Source organism: Alosa pseudoharengus, unplaced genomic scaffold, assembly GCF_046254945.1.
Source record: "Alosa pseudoharengus isolate Yale_2024_CS ecotype anadromous, Long Island Sound unplaced genomic scaffold, YU_APseudo_1.1 YU_APseudo_1.1_scf_19, whole genome shotgun sequence".
Classification (NCBI taxonomy): Eukaryota; Metazoa; Chordata; class Actinopteri; order Clupeiformes; family Clupeidae; genus Alosa; species Alosa pseudoharengus.
Window position 1 is genome coordinate 28,000,366 of NW_027468657.1, and position 21,175 is coordinate 28,021,540.

At 42.0% G+C, this 21,175-nt stretch overlaps 3 protein-coding genes across 20 annotated transcripts in view; all 3 read right to left on the minus strand.

The window, feature by feature from the left end:
* LOC143132571 (protocadherin gamma-A4-like) overlaps positions 1–21,175 on the minus strand; it is a 202,319-nt gene that overhangs the window by 39,516 nt on the left and 141,628 nt on the right. Inside the window, exon 1 of one of the 18 annotated variants that reach the window (XM_076292174.1) lies at positions 18,552–20,948. The exons of 15 other annotated variants lie outside the window; for them this stretch is intronic. In XM_076292174.1, the coding sequence (XP_076148289.1) occupies positions 18,552–20,948 (2,397 nt within the window). Of the gene's footprint in view, positions 1–472; positions 3,040–3,451; positions 5,780–18,551; positions 20,949–21,175 lie in introns of those variants that run through there. 2 more of the 18 variants (XM_076292185.1, XM_076292172.1) reach the window with 2 other exon arrangements.
* Positions 6,423–9,557, minus strand: LOC143133288 (protocadherin gamma-A7-like). The gene is made up of 3 exons (XM_076293071.1): positions 9,482–9,557; positions 8,504–8,839; positions 6,423–7,255 (listed from the first exon to the last, which is right to left on the minus strand). The coding sequence occupies exons 1-3, from the start codon at positions 9,555–9,557 to the stop codon at positions 6,423–6,425; spliced, it is 1,245 nt and encodes a 414-aa protein (XP_076149186.1).
* On the minus strand, positions 12,196–15,090 carry LOC143133289 (protocadherin gamma-A11-like). Its single transcript, XM_076293072.1, has one exon. It carries the CDS (start codon positions 14,602–14,604, stop codon positions 12,196–12,198), a length of 2,409 nt encoding a protein of 802 aa, XP_076149187.1. The 5' UTR covers positions 14,605–15,090.

Genomic DNA, 21,175 nt, shown 5'->3' on the forward strand with positions numbered 1-21,175 from the left:
AAGTAAATATTCACAGTGCTGCTGAAGACGTCTGTCCAGCGATCAGCATTACACTCCGACAATGGACAAATGAACCAAATAAAATTATTCTATTGGCATGCGCAAATGGTTAGAAGTGGGAGGTACTTTTTTCTTGCCTTTCGAATGATCCATTACCGACCAACAGCGACACATAGAGTGCAAACAAATAATTACAGAAACGAAAACATTACTGTATCGATGAGGATCATACGGGCACTCCGTTCGTAAAACAAAACAAAACACATTATAAGTTGACTGATAGATACACATGTGCGATCTGAGAGTTATTTGAATTCATTGTGTTTATAATATGGTCTACTCAACCATCCTCATACAAGACTTGAAGTCATGTCAGCTCAGTTGAGGCTTTGGAAATATGCTTTGATTTGGTAATAGAGATACAAATACATCACTTTGAGTGACATTTAAACTTGCATGACCCCTGGCTCACCTGTATGTCTGCATCTCTATCTGTGCGCATGCTTTCAGGCATGCGGGAGAGGGTCTGTGTGCCACTAGTGTCCAGACTGAGAATGCTCTGACTACAGGGTCTGATGTATTTCGTACCACTCTTCCGGGAGTCAGTCGTTCCGCACATCTCGTAATTGTAGATTTGCTTTAAAGTCCCTGTGCCCCCTACATCTGCGTAAAGAGGTGGGTAGTATGGAATAACAGGGAGATTGCCGTTTGACTTATAAAACATCCGCTCACGTCTCCATCTGTAGCACTTCACAGACAGTATGGCTATGATGGACACAATGAACAGGAATGAGACGACAGCCAATGCTAAGACTAAGTAAAAAGTCAGGTTATCGTTGTACTCCTTATCATGAGAAATATCCGCAAATTCAGAGAGCACTTCAGGGAAGTTGTCAGCCACCGCCACGTTAACATTGACTGTAGCTGAGCGAGGTGGTTGTCCGTTGTCTTCCACAATGACCGTGAGCTTTTGCCTTACAGCATCTTTGTCAGTGACTTGACGCACAGTCCGTATTTCTCCATTTTGCGCACCGACATCGAACAAAGCTCTGTCTATTGTCTTTTGCAGTTTGTATGTCAGCCAGGCATTCTGCCCTGAGTCCACATCAACAGCCACCACTTTAGTGACGAGATAGCCCACATCTGCTGAACGGGGAACCATTTCGGCCACCAGAGAGCCACTACTCTGGACTGGATACAAAACCTGAGGTGCGTTGTCATTCTGATCCTGGATAACTATTCTCACGGTCACATTGCTGCTCAGGGGAGGAGAGCCTCCATCCTGCGCTCTGACGCAAATGTGGAATTCCTTTATTTGTTCATAATCAAAAGAACGAAGTGCCATAATAGCTCCACTCTCTGCATTTACAGAAACATACTCAGAGGTGGACACTCCACTGAAGGGCGCACTATCAAGAAAATAGGATATCCGTGCGTTATTGCCAGAGTCTTTATCACTGGCTGTAATGGCAAATATAGACAACCCCGGTGAGTTATTCTCCATAATATATGCTACATATGACTGTTGGTGAAAATAAGGGGCGTTGTCATTGACATCTGATATTTTCACTGTCACTGTTTTGTTAGTTGAAAATGAAGGTGAACCTTCATCTGTAGCTGTGATGGTTATGTTGTATTCTGATACCTTTTCCCGATCTAAAACGCCATCAGTAACAAAGTTGTAAATATTAGGGGAAGGCGAATGAATACGAAATGGTGAATTTGGACTAATGGTACATTTAACCTGTCCGTTCTTTCCAGAATCCAAATCTTTTACATTAAACATGGCTATAACCGTCTCCGGGGCGGAGTCCTCTGAGATAGGAGTAGAGAATGATATTATACTTATAACAGGGGCATTATCGTTGACATCAATCATTTCTATTAAAACTTTACTGGTGTCTGTCAATCCTCCTGTATCTATAGCCTCAACGTTAAGCTCATATTGTTTAAATTTCTCAAAATCTAAGACGCCATTGACGGCAATGTCACCAGAATTTGAGTCAATTTTGAATAGGTCTAAGGCTTTACCAGTATTCTGAGAGAAAGAATATGTGATCTCCCCATTCGTACCCTGGTCCATGTCAGTTGCACTCACTTTAACCACGACAGTGCCCCTCACTGCGTTTTCTGACAATGATACTCTATAAACAGCTTCACTAAATATGGGTCGGTTATCATTAGCGTCCAACACGACCACACTAATTTTGACGGTGCCTGATTTCTGTGGGCTGCCGCCATCTAATGCAGTTAAAACCAATTTATGTTCTTCCTGCTTTTCTCTGTCGAGTGGCGTTTTTAAGACCATCTCCACATATTTAGTGCCATCATGACGAGATATTGTTTTCAGTGCAAAATGATCAGAGGGGTGAAGCGTGTATGTCTGAAGCGTGTTCAAGCCTACATCGGGATCATGCGCGCTATCTAGAGAATATTTCGCACCCGTGACTGCCAATTCAGTTGTTTGGAAATGAATCTCCTTCCTGGGGAAACTAGGAGCGTTATCATTAATATCAGTTATTTCTACGTCCACACGATGCAATTCCATTGGATTATCCAAAATAATCTGAAAGTGTAACGAGCAGGGAGAAACCTGAGCGCACAGCTCCTCTCTGTCTATTCTCTCTTTCACAACCAGCGTCCCTTTAACTGCATTCAGACCGATGTACTCACGACTGTCCTCAGAAAAGATGCGAGCTCTACCAGATTTCAGTCTCTTAATATCCAAGCCAAGGTCCTGCGCAATATTTCCCACCAGCGAGCCTTTCACCATTTCCTCGGGAATAGAATAGCGGACCTGTCCACGCACCACCTCTGCGACACAAAGAACGAGGACCAGAAGCTGCGTCTGCCATTTCCAAACCTTAACGGCAGCGTTGAAGCAACAAAGTCTTCCCATATTGTATCCACAATGAGGCTAAAGGGAAACAAATAGCAGACTCCGTTGCAACTGAATATAGTAAGACTGACGAGATATCCCACGACTGTCTATTTGCAATAGTATGTTTTGATCTACTCGAGGGCGAGGTTTTACGAATAAGCCTCCATTGCTAAAATGATGATGCCTTGTGAGGGTGGACCTATATAATAGCGTTTCTGAATTAACTCAATCTGATCAACAGCGGCACTTAGAGTCTGTATCATATACTGCAACCGAAATACCTAATGTCAATTCAGAACAATAATAAAAGATGTCAATCATGTATTCAGTCACGTCAATCACAGCGCCTGTGACCAATTTGACTGATATAAATGAAAGAATGGAACTTGAATACATTAGATTGGACTGAGATTAGACAATTGATGTGGTGATACGGGTTGTTTTTTTAAACAAAACAAAACAAAACAAATAGGGTACACACTGCATTTCTGCATAATAGCATACATGTTAAAATATAAGCAAAGTATAGCAAAAGGTGATGATGGACACCTATACTTGGTAGGAGCTCACCTGGTTGTCTGTACCATCAATATGTGTTATATCCTTTCGCGCATGCGGCAGTGTAAGCGTTCCAGTTGAGTCCAGACTTATCATACTTTGGCTAGGTCTGTTATATTTTAGATCGCTTTTTCTGGAGTCAGTGGTGCGGCACACCTCATAGTTGTATACGTGCTGAAGAGTACCTGTGCCCCCTACGTCTGCGTAAAGTGGTGGATAATACGGAATAACAGGGAGATTTCCATTGGACTTAAAGAACATCCGCTCACGTCTCCATCTGTAACATTTCACTGACAATATGGCTATTATGGACACGATGAATAGAAATGAAACAACCGCAAGGGCCAGGACTAAATAAAAAGTGAGATTGTTGTTGTATTCCTTGTCGTGCGTAAAGTCACTGAATTCGGACAGCGCGTCAGGAAAGCTGTCTGCCAAAGCCACATTAACATTGACTGTAGCTGAGCGAGAGGGCTGTCCGTTGTCCTCCACTATAACAGTGAGCTTCTGCTTCACGGCATCTTTATCAGTGACTTGTCTGATAGTTCTTAGCTCTCCATTCTGTGCGCCGACTTCAAATAGAGCTCTGTCTGTTCCTTTCTGAAGTTTGTAAGAGAGCCAAGCATTCTGTCCAGAGTCCACATCAACAGCGACTACTTTAGAAACAAGATAGCCCACATCTGCTGTGCGAGGCACAATTTCTGCCACCAGGGAGCCACTGGTCTGCACTGGATACAGAATCTGTGGTGCGTTGTCATTCTGGTCTTGAATGATTATTTTCACCGTCATATTGCTACTAAGAGGCGGAGAGCCTCCGTCTTGCGCTTTTAGGCATACGTGGAATTCTTTTATTTGCTCATAATCAAAAGACCGAGCAGCAGTAATCTGTCCACTCTCTGCATTAATAGATACATAATCAGCAGGTGAAATTCCTCTGACCGAGAGGTCTTCAAGAAAATAGGATACTCGTGCATTGTTACCGGAGTCTTTATCGCTGGCTGTGACTGTAAATATAGACACCCCAGGCGAGTTATTTTCCATAACATATGCTGTGTATGACTGTTGTTGGAAAACAGGGGCATTGTCATTGACATCTGATAATTTCAGTGTCATAGTCTTATTAGTTGAGAAAGACGGTGATCCACCATCTGTAGCTGTAATTGTTATGTTATATTCGGCCACCTTTTCGCGATTTAAGACCTGGTCGGTGACCAAACTATAAAAATTATTGGATGTTGATATTATTCGAAAGGGCAAGTCTCGATCAATTGAACATTTCACCTGCCCATTTTTTCCAGAGTCAACGTCTTTGACATTAAACAGTGCAATCACAGTCTCTGGAGAGGAGTCTTCGGGAATCGGATTGGAAAATGAAACTATATTAATAACAGGAGCATTGTCATTTACATCCACAACCTCTATCGACACCTTCCTGGTATCTGTTAACCCTCCATCATCAGTGGCTTCGACATTTAGTTCATACTGCTTTGTTTTTTCGAAATCTAATGCTCTGTTCACGGCAATGTCACCGGTTTTTGAGTCAATACTGAACAGATCTAAAGCTTTACCAGAACTCTTAGAAAATGAATATGTAATGTCACTGTTAGTGCCTTGATCTTTATCAGATGCACTGACTTTCAGAATAACGGTCCCTTGTGATACATTCTCTGCCAGAGACACTCGATAAACGCTTTCGCTGAGTACAGGTGCGTTATCGTTAGCATCCAAAACTATAACATTTATCTTTACTGTGCCCGATTTCTGTGGGGTTCCCCCATCTAAGGCAGTTAAAATCAAATTATGCTGCTCTTGTTTCTCTCTGTCAAGTGCAGTTTGTAAAATCATTTCAACATATTTTGAACCGTCTTGACGAGATACTGTCTTCAACGAAAAGTGATCAGATGGGTGTAAATTGTATGTCTGAAGCGTATTCAGACCCACATCAGGATCGTGTGCACTATCCAAGGAGTACCTTGAGCCTGGAACAGCCGATTCACTAATCTGAAAATCAATCTCTTTCCTCAAAAAACTAGGGGCATTGTCATTAATATCTAATATTTCTACATCTACACGATGCAGCTCCAATGGATTATCCAGAATAATCTGGAAATGTAAAGAGCAAGGGGTTACTTGCGCGCACAGCTCCTCTCTGTCTATTCTCTCTTTCACAACCAGCGTCCCTTTATCTGCATTCAGACCGATGTACTCACGACTGTCCTCAGTAAAGATGCGAGCTCTTCCAGATTTCAGTCTTTTAATATCCAAACCAAGATCCTGAGCGATATTTCCCACTAGCGAGCCCTTTACCATCTCCTCGGGAACAGAATAGCGAACCTGGCCACGCACCACCATTTCAATGCAGACAAAAACCACGAGAAGACGCGTCTGCCATGTCCCGATCAGTCTACAAGCATCGCTGCAACAAAGGCTTCCCATGATGGAACCACACCGGAGAACAAATTAATATAAATCCAATGTCGAAATTCCTCTGGATCCACCCTTGAAATCGCAAAATCCAGTGACCATATATCCAACTGTATGTCGGCAATGCTATGTATGTTTTACTAGGAGCTGTTTGAGATGCGACCGTGTAGGCTACTGCAAAAAATGATGTCAGACAGTGTAGGTGGACCTACGGCTATGGTGTTTCAATTGAAATGAACCTGACCAACAGCGGCACTTAGAGACCGTGTACAATACTGCAGTTGCAATAAAAATACAAATGAACATGCAGGTTGCACCTTACTATAAAATCTACTAAATGAGCCACAACAATCTATGATTGTGAATATCGTCCATTGTGACAACATTGCGTAAGGCATTGTAGTGTATCCAAAAGTCCATTCTAATCAATGTTACAGGTAAGAGACATCTAACAAAAAGAGTTGTGTACACAACTGAACATGAAGTAAATAAAACAGAAATCCTAGCTCAGCGATCTTAAATAAAGAAAACACTTTATCAGAATTAAAGTTGGTGCGCCCTAAATAACATGTCTCACCTTGTCGTCAGCACCATCAAAATCCTTCATCTCCCTTTGCGCACGCGAGAGGGTGTGCGTTTCATTGGTATCCAGACTTATGATACTTTGATCACAAGGCCCACCATATTTCAGATCACTTTTTCTTGAGTCCGTTGTTCTGTAGACATCGTAATTGTAAACATGTTGCAAAGTACCCGTGCCCCCCACGTCTGCGTAAAGCGGTGGATAGTATGGAATAACGGGGAGATTTCCATTGGACTTATAAAACATCCTCTCACGTCTCCATCTGTAGCATTTTACGGACAGTATGGCTATTATAGAGACAATGAACAGAAATGAGACTACAGCCAAAGCTAAAACTAAATAAAAAGTCAGGTTATCATTGTATTCTTTGTCGTGCGTAAAGTCAGTGAACTCCGAGAGAATTTCAGGAAAGCTGTCCGCTAAAGCCACGTTGACATTGACAGTAGCTGAGCGAGAGGGCTGTCCATTGTCCTCCACTACAATAGTGAGCTTTTGTTTCACAGCATCTTTATCAGTCACTTGTCTAATGGTCCTTATTTCTCCATTCTGAGCCCCCACTTCAAACAGGGCTCTATCTGTTGCTTTCTGTAGTTTGTATGAGAGCCAGGCATTCTGTCCAGAGTCCACATCCACAGCCACCACTTTGGTGACCAGATAGCCCACATCTGCTGAACGAGGTACAATTTCAGCAACGAGAGAGCCACTCGTTTGCACTGGATACAGAATCTGCGGTGCATTGTCATTCTGGTCCTGAATAATTATTTTCACACTCACGTTACTACTGAGGGGTGGTGAGCCACCGTCCTGCGCTTTTACGCGGACATTGAGTTCCTTTATTTGCTCATAATCAAAAGAGCGAGCTGCAATGATCATTCCACTTTCTGCATTTACAGAGATGTATTCTGACGCAGATATTCCATTGACAGGAAGATCATCAAGAAAGTATGACACTCTTGCATTATTACCCATATCTTTGTCTTTGGCCTTGACGGCAAATATGGTCACACCCGGCGAATTATTTTCCATAATATATGATGTATAAGATTGTCGTTGAAATACAGGGGCATTATCATTGACGTCAGATATTTTCAAAGTAATTGTTTGATTTGTAGACAAAGGAGGTGAACCTTCGTCTACAGCTGTAATTGTTATGTTATATTCTGACACTTTTTCGCGATCTAAAACCTGATCAGTCACTAAACTATAAAAATTGGAAGAAGATGACGTGATTCTAAAAGGGAGATCTCGATTAACTGAACATTTCACCTGCCCATTTTTCCCTGCATCAACATCTTTTATGTTCAGCATCGCTATAACTGTCTCAGGGGTGGAGTCTTCGGGGATCGGGTTGGAAAAAGATATTACACTTATGACTGGCCCATTGTCATTGACGTCAGTAAGTTCAATAATGACTTTGCATGTATCTGTTAAACCGCCCTTGTCGACTACTTCTACATTTAGTTGAAATTGTTTTGATTTTTCAAAGTCTAAGTTACCATTTACTGTGATAGCGCCACTATTGTGGTCGATTTTGAAAAGATTCATGGCGCTACCCGTGCTTTTAGAAAACACATATGTCAATTCTCCATTAGTTCCTTGGTCTTCGTCCGTTGCAGTCACTGTAACTACAACAGTACCGTGAGCAGAATTTTCAGGTAACAAAGACTTATACACAGACTGGCTGAATACAGGCGCATTGTCATTCGCATCCATAACAACAACATTGATATTTACTGTGCCAGACTTCTGCGGATTACCACCGTCAAATGCTGTCAAAATCAACTTGTGCTCCTCTTGTTTTTCCCTGTCGAGTGGCGTTTGTAAAACCATTTCTACATATTTTGATCCATCATTATTAGCTACTGTCTTCAAAGTAAAATGCTCAGTTGGATTAAGAGTGTAGCTCTGGAGTGTATTCAGTCCGACATCCGGATCGTTTGCACTATCCAGAGAGTATCTTGACCCTGGAAGGGACGACTCACTAATCTGAAAGTCGATTTCTTTTCTGGAGAACACAGGAGCGTTGTCATTAATGTCTAGAATCTCTACATCAATACGATGAAGCTCCATCGGATTTTCCAAAATTATTTGGAAATGTAAAGAGCATGGCGACAACTGACCACACAGCTCCTCTCTGTCTATTTTCTCTTTTATGACCAATGTCCCTTTGTCCGCATTCAGACCGATATACTCACGACTGTCCTCGGTAAAGATCCGCGCTCTCCCTGATTTCAGCCTTTTAACATCCAAACCAAGATCCTGTGCGATATTTCCCACCAGCGAGCCCTTAGCCATTTCCTCGGGAACAGAATAACGGACCTGGCCGTGCGCACCGAGCGCAAGGCAAACAAAAGCGACGAAGAGCCGCATCTGCCATTTCCAAACTCTCGATACTGATACACATCCGTCGAAGCTGGGAGTAGGAAAATTCCACATAACTAAACAAGTAGATCAAGAAAAGAATAAAATCCTATCCTGACGTTGTTGGGAAATATACAATGCAACCGATATAAAAGACGACTGTCACGTCCTTTTACGCGCAGAGAGCTGCTGCAATGAGGGAGGGACCACAGCCAGAGAGGACTGACGTATGATGCCTTTAATACAGTTATACTAAAACTGATCAACAGCGGCACTTAGAGCACTAACCAAACATTGCACACAGGCCACTCCTAAAGTGAACTTTTCTTTAGAAACTGTCTTTCGAACTGCCACCAGCGAAAAAAGATGAAAATGCCAAGTGGAGAGGAATATAACGATACAGGACCACATATATCATCTTATGTACATATACATATAGATTTTGACAATTACATATAGATATGCCTATTATTGGCACATATATACCAAAACACCGCTCACCTTTTCAGAATCTTCCAGAATCAATTGATCCATTTGCCTATGCGTCAGTGTCTGTGTTCCAGCGCTGTCCAGACTAATGATGCTCTGACTACATGGTTTGTTGTATTTCAGATCACTCTTTCTCGAATCAGTGGTTCTGCAGACTTCGTAATTGTAAACATGCTGTAGAGTACCTGTGCCCCCCACGTCTGCGTAAAGCGGTGGATAGTATGGAATAACTGGTAGATTTCCATTGGACTTATAAAACATCCTGTCACGTCTCCATCTGTAGCATTTCACTGACAGTATGGCTATGATAGAGACAATGAATAGAAAAGACACTACAGCCAGAGCTAAAACTAAATAAAAAGTCAGGTTGTCGTTGTACTCCTTGTCGTGCGTAAAATCAGTGAACTCTGAGAGCACTTCAGGAAAGCTGTCTGCCAAAGCCACGTTGACATTAACTGTAGCTGAGCGAGAGGGCTGTCCGTTGTCCTCCACTATAACAATGAGCTTTTGTTTCACAGCATCTTTATCAGTCACTTGGCGAATAGTTCTTATTTCTCCATTCTGTGCGCCGACTTCAAACAGTGCTCGGTCAGTTGCTTTTTGTAGTTTGTATGACAGCCAAGCATTCTGGCCAGAATCCACATCAACAGCGACTACCTTAGAGACAAGGTAGCCCACATCTGCTGTGCGAGGCACAATTTCTGCAACCAGGGAGCCACTAGTGTGTACTGGATATAGAATCTGAGGTGAGTTGTCATTCTGGTCCTGAATAATTATTTTTACGCTCACGTTGCTGCTGAGAGGTGGCGAACCTCCGTCCTGTGCCTTTACGCGAATATGAAATTCCTTTATTTGCTCATAATCGAAAGAACGAGCAGCTAGAATCACGCCACTTTCTGCATTCACAGAGACATATGCTGTAGCAGCGACCCCATTAACACTAAATTCGTCAAGGAAATAAGACACTCTTGCATTATTCCCTGAATCTTTATCACGCGCTTCCACAGCAAATATGGACACTCCTGGTGAGTTATTTTCCATAATATATGCCGTGTATAACTGCTGTCGAAAAAGAGGAGCATTGTCATTAACATCAGATATTTTCAGTGTCATAGTTTTATTAGTCGACAAAGATGGTGACCCTTCATCGGTAGCTGTAATCGTTATGTTATACTCAGACTCCTTTTCACGATCCAAAATCTGGTCGGTAACTAAGCTGTAAAAATTTGAAGAAGACGGCTTTATCTTAAAGGGAGAATTCGAATTAATGTTGCACTTGACCCTTCCGTTTTTCTCAGAATCTAAATCTTTTATATTAAGAATGGCAATAACGGTCTCTGGAGCAGCATCTTCGGGTATTGGGTTTGAAAAAGATATTACGCTGATTACAGGGGCGTTGTCGTTTACATCTAGGACCTCAATAAGAACTTTACTCGTATCTGTTAAACCTCCTTTGTCTGTTGCCTCAACATTTAATTCATACGTCTTGGATTTTTCGAAATCTATCAGTCCTTTGACAACAATATCCCCAGTGTGCTCATTAATATCAAAAAGGTCAGATATGCTGTCACTACTTTGTGATAAAGAATACATGACCTCTCCGTTTGTCCCCTGGTCTGTATCAGTTGCACTGATTCTCAAGACAACTGTACCAGACACAGTATTTTCTGGTACAGATACTCTGTAAAGTGATTGACTAAATGCTGGTGCGTTGTCGTTTGCATCCAAAACAATGACATTGATTCTGATTGTTCCAGACTTTTGAGGACTGCCCCCATCATATGCAGTTAATAGTAATTTATGCTCCTCATTTTTCTCTCTGTCTAAAGGGGTTTTCAGTACCATCTCAGCATATTTAGTATTGTCAGGGCGAGTAATAGTTTTTAACGTGAAATGATCGTTTGGCTGCAGAGTGTAGGACTGTAGCGCATTTGATGCAACATCCGCATCTTTGGCACTGTCGAGTGAGTATCGGGCACCTGGTACTGCTGATTCAATTATCTGAAAATTCATTTCTTTCTTGGTGAACACCGGTAAATTATCATTAATGTCTAAAATCTCTACATCTATACGATGAAGCTCCATAGGATTATCCAGAATAATCTGGAAATGTAAAGAGCAGGGGGTTACTTGCGCGCACAGCTCCTCTCTGTCTATTCTCTCTTTCACAACCAGCGTCCCTTTATCTGCATTCAGACCGATGTACTCACGACTGTCCTCAGTAAAGATCCGAGCCCGTCCAGATTTTAGTCTCTTAATATCCAAACCGAGATCTTGAACGATGTTTCCCACAACTGATCCCTTTGCCATTTCCTCGGGGATGGAATAACGGACCTGGCCGTGCGCAACCTCCGCGACAAGGAAGAAAAGGACGAGGATCTGTGTCAGCCATGTCCGCAGCATCGAGATGGTTCTCTTTGTATCCTCATAACAAAGAATCGCCATGTCGTAAACGGAAAAAAGAATGACTGATAAAGAAAAGTGATAAGAAAGCTCCTTTGTATCTGCTGTACAAATCGAATTGCTGTTCGGGCTACATTGGTTACTCTATATGATCAACGCAACCAAAGCCTTCCTGTAAACACGCTAAAAGAAAGACACACTCGATGTGTGAGTGTATGAATGTTAAGCTAGTGGGAGGACCAAACGTTTTATAGGTTTAAACACTGATCAACAGCGGCACTTAGAGCACTAGACAAAAACTGCAGGACAATGAGTACAAGTATGCGTGGTGTATGTTGATATAATATGGTTATATTCCTACAGTAGCTTATATGTATAAGCATGCCAAGGCAGTACACCGTGTGCCCACATGTTTACACCCTATAATGAAAACATGAACCGAACATTGAGGGGAAGACTTACAATAACAATAGAAACAACAACAATAAAACAATTACTACTTGAACCTCACCTGGTCGTCTGAATCGTCACAGAGCAAGCTCCTCTGCTTAAGAGTTTGAGTTCCGGTTGTGTCCAGACTAATGATGCTTTGACTGCCAGGTCTACCATATTTTAAATCACTCCTTCTAGAGTCTGTTGTCCTGCACACCTCATAGTTATAGACATGTTTTAAGGTATCTGTGCCTCCAACGTCTGCGTAAAGGGGTGGATAATATGGGATGACTGGCAGATTTCCATTGGATTTGTAAAACATCCGTTCACGTCTCCATCTATAGCATTTCACTGAGAGAATGGCTATGACAGAGACTATGAAAAGAAATGAAACAACGGCCAGTGCCAAAATTAGATAGAAAGTCAGATTGTCATTGAACTCCCGGTCCTGTTTCACTTTGTTGAACTCCGATAACACCTCAGGAAAGCTGTCCGCCAAAGCCACGTTAACGTTAACTGTTGCAGAGCGAGAAGGCTGTCCGTTGTCCTCCACTACGATGGTAAGTTTTTGTTTGATTGCATCTTTATCACTAATTGGACGGATAATTTTTATTTCGCCATTCTGTGGGCCCACTTCAAACAGCGCCCTGTCTGTTGATTTCTGTAGTTTGTATGAGAGCCAGGCATTCTGTCCAGAGTCCACATCTACAGCCACAACTTTGGTGACAAGATAGCCCACATCTGCTGACCGAGGGACAATTTCAGCTACTAAAGAGCCCCCAGTCTGCACTGGATATAGAATCTGAGGCGCATTATCATTTTGGTCTTGGATAATTACTTTAACACTTACATTACTGCTTAGTGGAGGGGAACCACCGTCTTGCGCTTTAACGCGGAAAGTAAAATGTTTGATTTGCTCATAATCAAACGAACGCACAGCATGTATGACTCCACTCTCAGCATTGACTGAGACGTAAGTCGTGACTGACACGCCATTAATTGACGACTCCTCTAGCATATACGACACTCGAGCGTTTTGGTTCCAATCCGCATCTTTTGCTTTTACCGTGAATACGGAAAGCCCCGGTGAATTATTTTCCAGGACAAAAGCCTCATACGAGCTTTTCTCAAACACAGGTGCATTATCATTCACATCTGATATCTGTAAGGAGAGGGTCATGCTGCTTGAGAGTGACGGTGTTCCCTCATCAGAGCACACGACTGTGATGTTATATGAAGGAGTTTGCTCTCGGTCTAAACTGCCTTCAGTGACTAAACTGAAGAAATTACTTGATGCTGACTTTAATGTAAAAGGAATGTTGTCATCTATTAAACAGTGGACCTTGCCATTTTCCTCGGAATCTTGGTCCTGGATGTTTATCATTGTTATGACTGTGCTAGGTGTGGAGTCCTCAGATATTATACTCAATTTCGACATGATGTTAATGACTGGCTTGTTGTCATTTATGTCAATAACATCAACTACAATTTTGGATGAATCTCTAAGTCCCCCCTCATCACTTGCTTGTATATGTATTTCATAGTGATGGGATTCTTCATAATCAATGTTACCAATAACTGTTAATTCGCCATCAGCGTCGTTAATTTGAAATATGTTAGGTATATTATCCACAGTGTTAGTAATGGAGTATGTTATTCTACCGTTAGATCCGTGGTCTGCATCAGATGCGCTAACTGTTGTTACTAATGTGCCTTTTTGAGCATTCTCAGTTATGGTTGCTTTGTAAATAGCATGCGTAAAAACAGGCGCATTATCATTTGCGTCCAACACTGTGATATGTATTTCTGCCGTGCCAGTTAATTTTGGATCCCCTCCATCCACGGCTGTTAAAATCAAAGTAATATGTTCGTTCTTTTCTCTGTCTAAAGGTTTCTGTAGAATAATCTCAACAGTTTTACCGCCATCAGCCTGGTTTTGCAATTTCAGTGCGAAATTGTCAGTAGGAGTTAACGAATAGGTCTGTAGACCATTACTACCAACATCCGAATCCATCGCTCTTTCTAAAGCAAATCTAACACCAGGTACAGCAGACTCGCTTATTTTGAATTTAATTTCGTTGTTTTTAAAAGACGGTGAATTATCATTCACATCAGTGACCTCGACGGTTACACTGTAAAATTCCATGGGGCTTTCTAGAATAATCTGAAAATGTAAAGCACAAGGCGTTGTCTGACCACACAGCACTTCTCTGTCAATTCTCTCTTTGACAATGAGAATACCTCTGTCTCTATTCAACTCGATGTAACCAGCTTTGTCAGTTGTATAAATGCGTGCTTTGCCAGATTTCAGTCTTTTCAAATCCAAGCCTAAATCCTGCGCTATGTTCCCGACTACAGACCCTTTCGCCATTTCTTCGGGAATGGAATAGCTGACCTGCGCTTGTGTCATCGAGACGACAGACAGGAGAAACATAAGCAGAGGTACTTGCTGCACTATTGTTCTTTCCGGCATTTTCTCTGCGTGAGGAAACAAATAGCGAAGATAGATCCGTCCACAGAAGAAATGATTAATCCGATCGAGTATGTCCACATCAACAGAAGTAAAGCTTCAAACCTAAATGCAACAATAAGCAATTATGTTCCGTCTGTAGGCTAAATTATGTGCATCCTTGTCTCATTCTTCCAAATGTTACACTCGACGTTTAGCTTCCCCCGTCTGGTCTACATCGGAGATAAAGAGGGAGGTCCAGATGAAAATATCTACCGAAAACGGTAACACGTTAACCAACAGCGGCACTCTGAGTCCAATCCACTGAACTACACACGTCTCCATCCCATCGAATCACATGTAAGGCACCATGGACCCGGTTAACGTGGGCAGAAAGCAAATCATGAACACGGAAAAGTCAGTCAGGCGTGTATTAAAATGTAGTAATGAGAAGGACATGATGAATTGGGCTAACATGAAACATCAGGGGTATACCGGAAACACCACAACTAATTGTCCATTGCCAAGAAAGCATGCATATGAGCAGATAAGTAAACAGACAACTGAGAGATAACAGTTTCAGAACCATGGACAGCGACTTCGAGATACGAAAGGCCTATGCCTAGTGTTGGATTGTAAAACACAAGCGGTGAGGTGCATTATGTGTTGAAAAGCAATTGTAAAAGTAGACAGACTGAGATAACAGTTCCAGTACCACGGACAGCGATTCAGAGATACAGAAACCCTATGCATACATACTGATGGAATGTCAAACAGAAGTAGTGAGATGCTTCATGGGTAGAAAAACAATCAATTATCAATCACTTCAACCAGATTACAAACCCACATACATTCATACAGAGAACTTAAATTTCTTAAAAAATATTCTGCTCACCTTATCATCAAAATCATCACTAATAATGTTTTCTCTCTGTGCGTGTGGAAGAGTGCCACCGTTGTCCAGACTAATTATGCTCTGGCTGCATGATCTGCCATACTTCAGGTCACTCTTTCTGGAGTCTGTCGTTCTGCACACCTCATAATTATAAACATGCTGCAGAGTTCCTGTACCACCTACGTCTGCGTATAGGGGTGGATAGTATGGAATGACAGGGAGGTTTCCGTTGGACTTATAAAACATCCGCTCACGTCTCCATCTGTAGCATTTTACAGACAGTATGGCTATGATGGACACAATGAAGAGGAATGAAACCACAGCCAATGCCAGCACTAAATAAAAAGTGAGATTGTCGTTGTATTCTTTGTCCTGCGAAAAGTCACTGAATTCTGAGAGGACTTCAGGGAAGCTGTCCGCCAAAGCCACATTAACATTGACTGTAGCTGAGCGAGGTGGCTGTCCATTATCCTCCACTACAACAGTGAGCTTTTGCTTCACTGAATCTTTATCAGTGACTTGACGAATGGTTTTTATTTCTCCATTTTGTGTGCCCACTTCAAAGAGCGCCCTGTCGGTTCCTTTCTGTAGTTTATAAGAGAGCCAAGCATTTTGTCCGGAATCTACATCTACCGCCACCACTTTGGTGACAAGATAGCCCACATCTGCTGAACGAGGCACGATTTCAGCTACCAGAGAACCACTAGACTGTACAGGGTACAAGATCTGTGGTGCGTTGTCGTTTTGATCTTGAGTAAAAACTTTTACACTAACACTGCTTGTTAGTGGAGGGGAGCCTCCATCTTGTGCTTTAACGTGAAACGTAAAATCTTTTATCTGTTCATAATCAAATGAGCGCACTGCATGAATAACCCCGCTTTCCGCATTAACCGACACGAAAGAGGAAACAGGTACGCCATTAACCATAGATTCCTCCATAATATATGAAACTCGAGAATTTTGGTTCCAATCTGCGTCTATTGCTTTTACTGTGAATATAGAGAGCCCTGGAGAATTGTTTTCTAGAATAAAAGCCTCGTACGAGCTTTTTTCAAACACGGGCGCATTATCATTCACGTCTGATATCTGTAAGGATAGAGAGACACTGCTGGATAGCGAGGGTACTCCCTCATCAGAGCACGTCACACTAATGTTATATGAAGGGTTTTGTTCTCTGTCTAAATCGCCATCAGTAACTAAACTAATGAAGTTATTGGATGTAGATTTCAATGTAAAAGGCATATTCTCATCCATCAAGCAGTGGACTTTACCATTGTCTCCTGAATCTTGGTCCTGAATGTTAATCATTGTTATGACTGTGCCAGGTTTGGAGTCCTCGGACAACATCGGCGATTTTGACATAATATTAATTACTGGTTTGTTGTCATTCGTGTCCACTACATCCACTACAACTTTGGACGAATCTGTAAGACCTCCTTCGTCACTTGCTTGTATGTGTATTTCTAAATGCTGAGCCTTTTCATAGTCGATATCACCAATTAGACGAAATTCACCATTATCCTCATTTATCTGAAACAGCTCAAGTGTATCATCTGCACTATTTGTTATCGAGTACGATATTTTGCCATAGGAGCCCAAGTCGGCGTCAGTGGCGCTAACTGTCACTAATAATGTGCCCTTTGGTGCATTCTCTGTGATTGTAGTTTTGTAAGTTGCTTGCGTAAAAACTGGTGTATTGTCATTTGCGTCCAACACGGTAATTAGTATTTCAGCAGTGCCTGATAATTTCGGATCGCCTCCATCCGTGGCTGTTAAGATCAAAACGACATATTCTTTGCTTTCTCTGTCCAATGGTTTTTGAAGAACCATTTCGACGGTTTTTCCGCCATTTGCTTCGTTTTGTAATTTCAATGCGAAATTGTCTTTAGGGTTTATCGAATAGCTCTGAAGACCATTTGTACCTATGTCCGAATCCATAGCTTTTTCGAGCACAAATCTTGCACCAGGAAGAGCGGACTCGCTAATCTTGAATTTCATCTGATTCTTTTTGAAAGACGGTGCATTGTCATTCACATCAATGATTTCTACTGTTACGCTGTAAAATTCCATAGGATTGTCTAAAATGACCTGAAAATGCAGTGCGCAAGGCGTTGTCTGACCGCACAAAGCTTCACGGTCAATTTTTTCTTTAATTAAGAGGACTCCCCTCTCCTTATTCAGTTCGATGCATTCTGTGTTATCACCCGTGTAAATACGGCCTTTCCCTGACTTAAGTCGTTTCAAGTCTAAACCCAAATCCTGCGCAATGTTGCCGACTACAGAACCCTTCGCCATTTCTTCAGGGATTGAATAACTGACTTGCCCGTGCGTCGAGCTGACGTATAGAGCAAACATAAGCAGTAGAGGTACTTGCCGTACTATTGTTCTGTTCGACATTTTCCTCAGCGGAAAAACAACACAATTCACACAGTGAAATATACTCCAAAAGGGTTCCGTCGTGACGTTGACAGCAGAAAGAAGAAATGTGGCACAGTATATCCCAGAGTAAAAAGCTGTAAATCCTAAATGTAACTAAGATCGTCTGAATCGTGCGTCCGGTCGTTTCTGCGTTGGCTAGGATAATGATGAGGGGAGGTGTTTGTGATACCCTATGTTCACTGCTACACCCTGACCAACAGCGTCACTCTGAGTCCAATGTAACGAACTACAAAAACATAACTAGAACTATATACCAAAAATATATAAGAAAACTATCACTAATTTAATACCTTAAAGTACAAAGGGACATTAGGATTTGCTAAATATGTATATCAAACTTGTGAAGGAGACTAATAAACACACATGACCATGGAAACACAATCAATAAAACATTTCATAGCCTTCAGGGGCAGTATGAACAACGGTTTCCACCACCTCATGCATCTCACTGAATGAATATGCCTCCCTTTCATGAGCAGAGAATGCTCATGAGGATGTCTGAAAATATGAAAATGCACCTGTTATCATTACAAACAAGAAATAGTATTAAAGATGGTTGGTAAAAGCACAGATTTTCAGTACCATAGTCAGAGCCAACGCAATGACAATAGCATATTTTCAGAATGATTATGCTCACCTCATCATCAAAATCTTCATTGATCAGCTTTTCTCTTTGCGCAGGTGGCAATGTTCCAGTGTTATCCAGACTAATGATGCTTTCACTGCCAGGTCTGCCATATTTCAGACAACTTTTACGAGAGTCTGTCGTGCGGTAAACCTCATAATTGTGCATGTGCTGTAGAGTACCCGTGCCCCCTACGTCTGCGTAAAGAGGCGGGTAATACGGGATAACCGGTAGATTTCCGTTGGATTTATAAAACATCCGTTCACGTCTCCATCTGTAGCATTTGACTGACAGTATGGCTATGATGGACACAATAAAGAGGAATGAAACGACGGCCAGGGCCAAGACCAGGTAAAACGTCAGATTGTCGTTGTATTCCTTATCGTGCGTAAAGTCACTGAATTCTGAGAGCACGTCAGGAAAGCTGTCTGCCAAAGCCACATTAACATTAACTGTAGCAGAGCGAGAGGGTTGGCCATTGTCTTCTACAATAACAGTTAGCTTTTGTTTCACAGCATCTTTATCAATGACTTGACGAATAGTTCTTATTTCTCCATTCTGTGCGCCCACTTCAAACAGGGCCTTGTCTGTCGCTTTCTGCAGTTTGTATGAGAGCCAGGCATTCTGTCCAGAGTCCACATCCACAGCCACCACTTTGGTGACCAGATAGCCCACATCTGCTGAACGAGGCACGATTTCAGCAACCAGAGAACCACTAGTATGTACAGGGTAGAGGATCTGTGGTACGTTGTCATTCTGGTCTTGAATGATTATTTTTACACTAACGCTACTACTTAGTGGAGGAGAGCCCCCGTCTTGCGCTTTAATGAGAAAGGTAAAATATTTAATCTGTTCATAATCAAAAGAGCGCACTGCGTGAATAACCCCGCTTTCGGCATTAACCGACACGACAGAGGAAACAGATACTCCATTAACTAACGATTGCTCAATTATGTATGAAACTCGAGAATTTTGGTTCCAGTCCGCATCCTTCGCTTTTACTGAAAATATGGATAACCCCGGAGAGTTGTTCTCAAGAATGAAAGCCTCATATGAGCTTCTTTCAAACATGGGCGCGTTATCATTCACGTCTGATATCTGTAATGAAAGAGAGACGCTACTGGACAGTGAGGGCACTCCCTCATCAAAACACATCACAATAATGTTATATGAAGGGTTTTGTTCTCGGTCTAAATCACCATCGGTTACCAAACTGAAGAAGTTATTTGTGGACGATTTCAATGTAAAAGGTATGTTGTCGTCCGTCAAGCAGTGAACTTTACCATTGTCTCCTGAGTCTTGATCCTGAATGTTTATCATTGTTATGACCGTGCCAGGTTTCGAGTCTTCAGACAGCACGGGTGATTTGGACATTAGATTAATAACTGGCATGTTATCATTTATGTCTACTACATCCACTACAACTTTAGACGAATCTGTAAGCCCACCTTCATCACTTGATCGTATGTGTATTTCAAAACGCTGCACTTTTTCAAAATCAATATCGCCGACCACTTTAATTTCTCCATCAGACTCATTAATCTTAAACAGTTCAGAAATGCCGTCCCCTTTATTTGTAATAGAATATGTTATTTTGCCGTTGGAACCCAGGTCAGCATCAGTTGCTCGAACTGTTGTTAAAATTGTGCCTTTGGGAGCATTCTCGATGATGGCTGCTTTATAAATTGCCTGCGTAAAGACAGGGGCATTGTCATTCGCATCCAACACCGTAATATGTATTTCAGCTGTACCTGATAATTTCGGATCACCACCATCTGTGGCCGTTAAGATCAAAGCTATATGGTCTTTCATTTCTCTGTCCAGAGGCTTTTGAAGGACCATTTCGATATTCTTTCCGCCATCGGCCTCGTTATGTACTTTAAGCGCAAAATGATCGGTGGGCTTCACGGAATAACCCTGCAAACCATTAGTACCTATGTCTAAATCCATAGCTTTCTCGAGCACAAATCTTGCTCCGGGTAAAGCAGACTCGCTGATAGTAAATTCCATTTCATTATTTTTGAAAGACGGCGCATTATCATTAACGTCAGTGACTTCGACTGTTACACTATAAAATTCCATAGGGTTTTCTAGAATAACCTGGAAATGAAGAGCACAAGGCGTGGTTTGACCGCATAATGCTTCGCGATCTATTCTCTCTTTGATAACAAGCATCCCCTTGTCTTTACTCAGCTCGATGTGTTCCGTGTTGTCCCCAGTGTAGATACGTGCTCTCCCCGATTTAAGTCGTTTGAGGTCTAAGCCTAAATCCTGCGCAATGTTACCGACAACAGAGCCTTTCGCCATTTCCTCGGGAATGGAGTAGCTGGCCTGTCCATGTGCCGAGCTGATAGAGAGAAGGAGTATAATCAGTAGTGGTACTTGCCGCACTATTGTTCTGGCCGACATTTTCCTCAGCGGTAGAAAGCAAATTACACGGAAAATTATATTCCAAAATGTATCATATCCTCTTCGATATACCGTTCTTGCCGTGAATGATTGCACCAAAGAATCTTTCCTTGTGAGAAAAAAAAGAATAAAAATCCCAAGCATGAGAAATATTCCTACGCATCCGGAGCGTTATGTGCGCCGTGCCTTCTGTCTCGACTGTTTTAACATTTTGAGGGGATGTATTT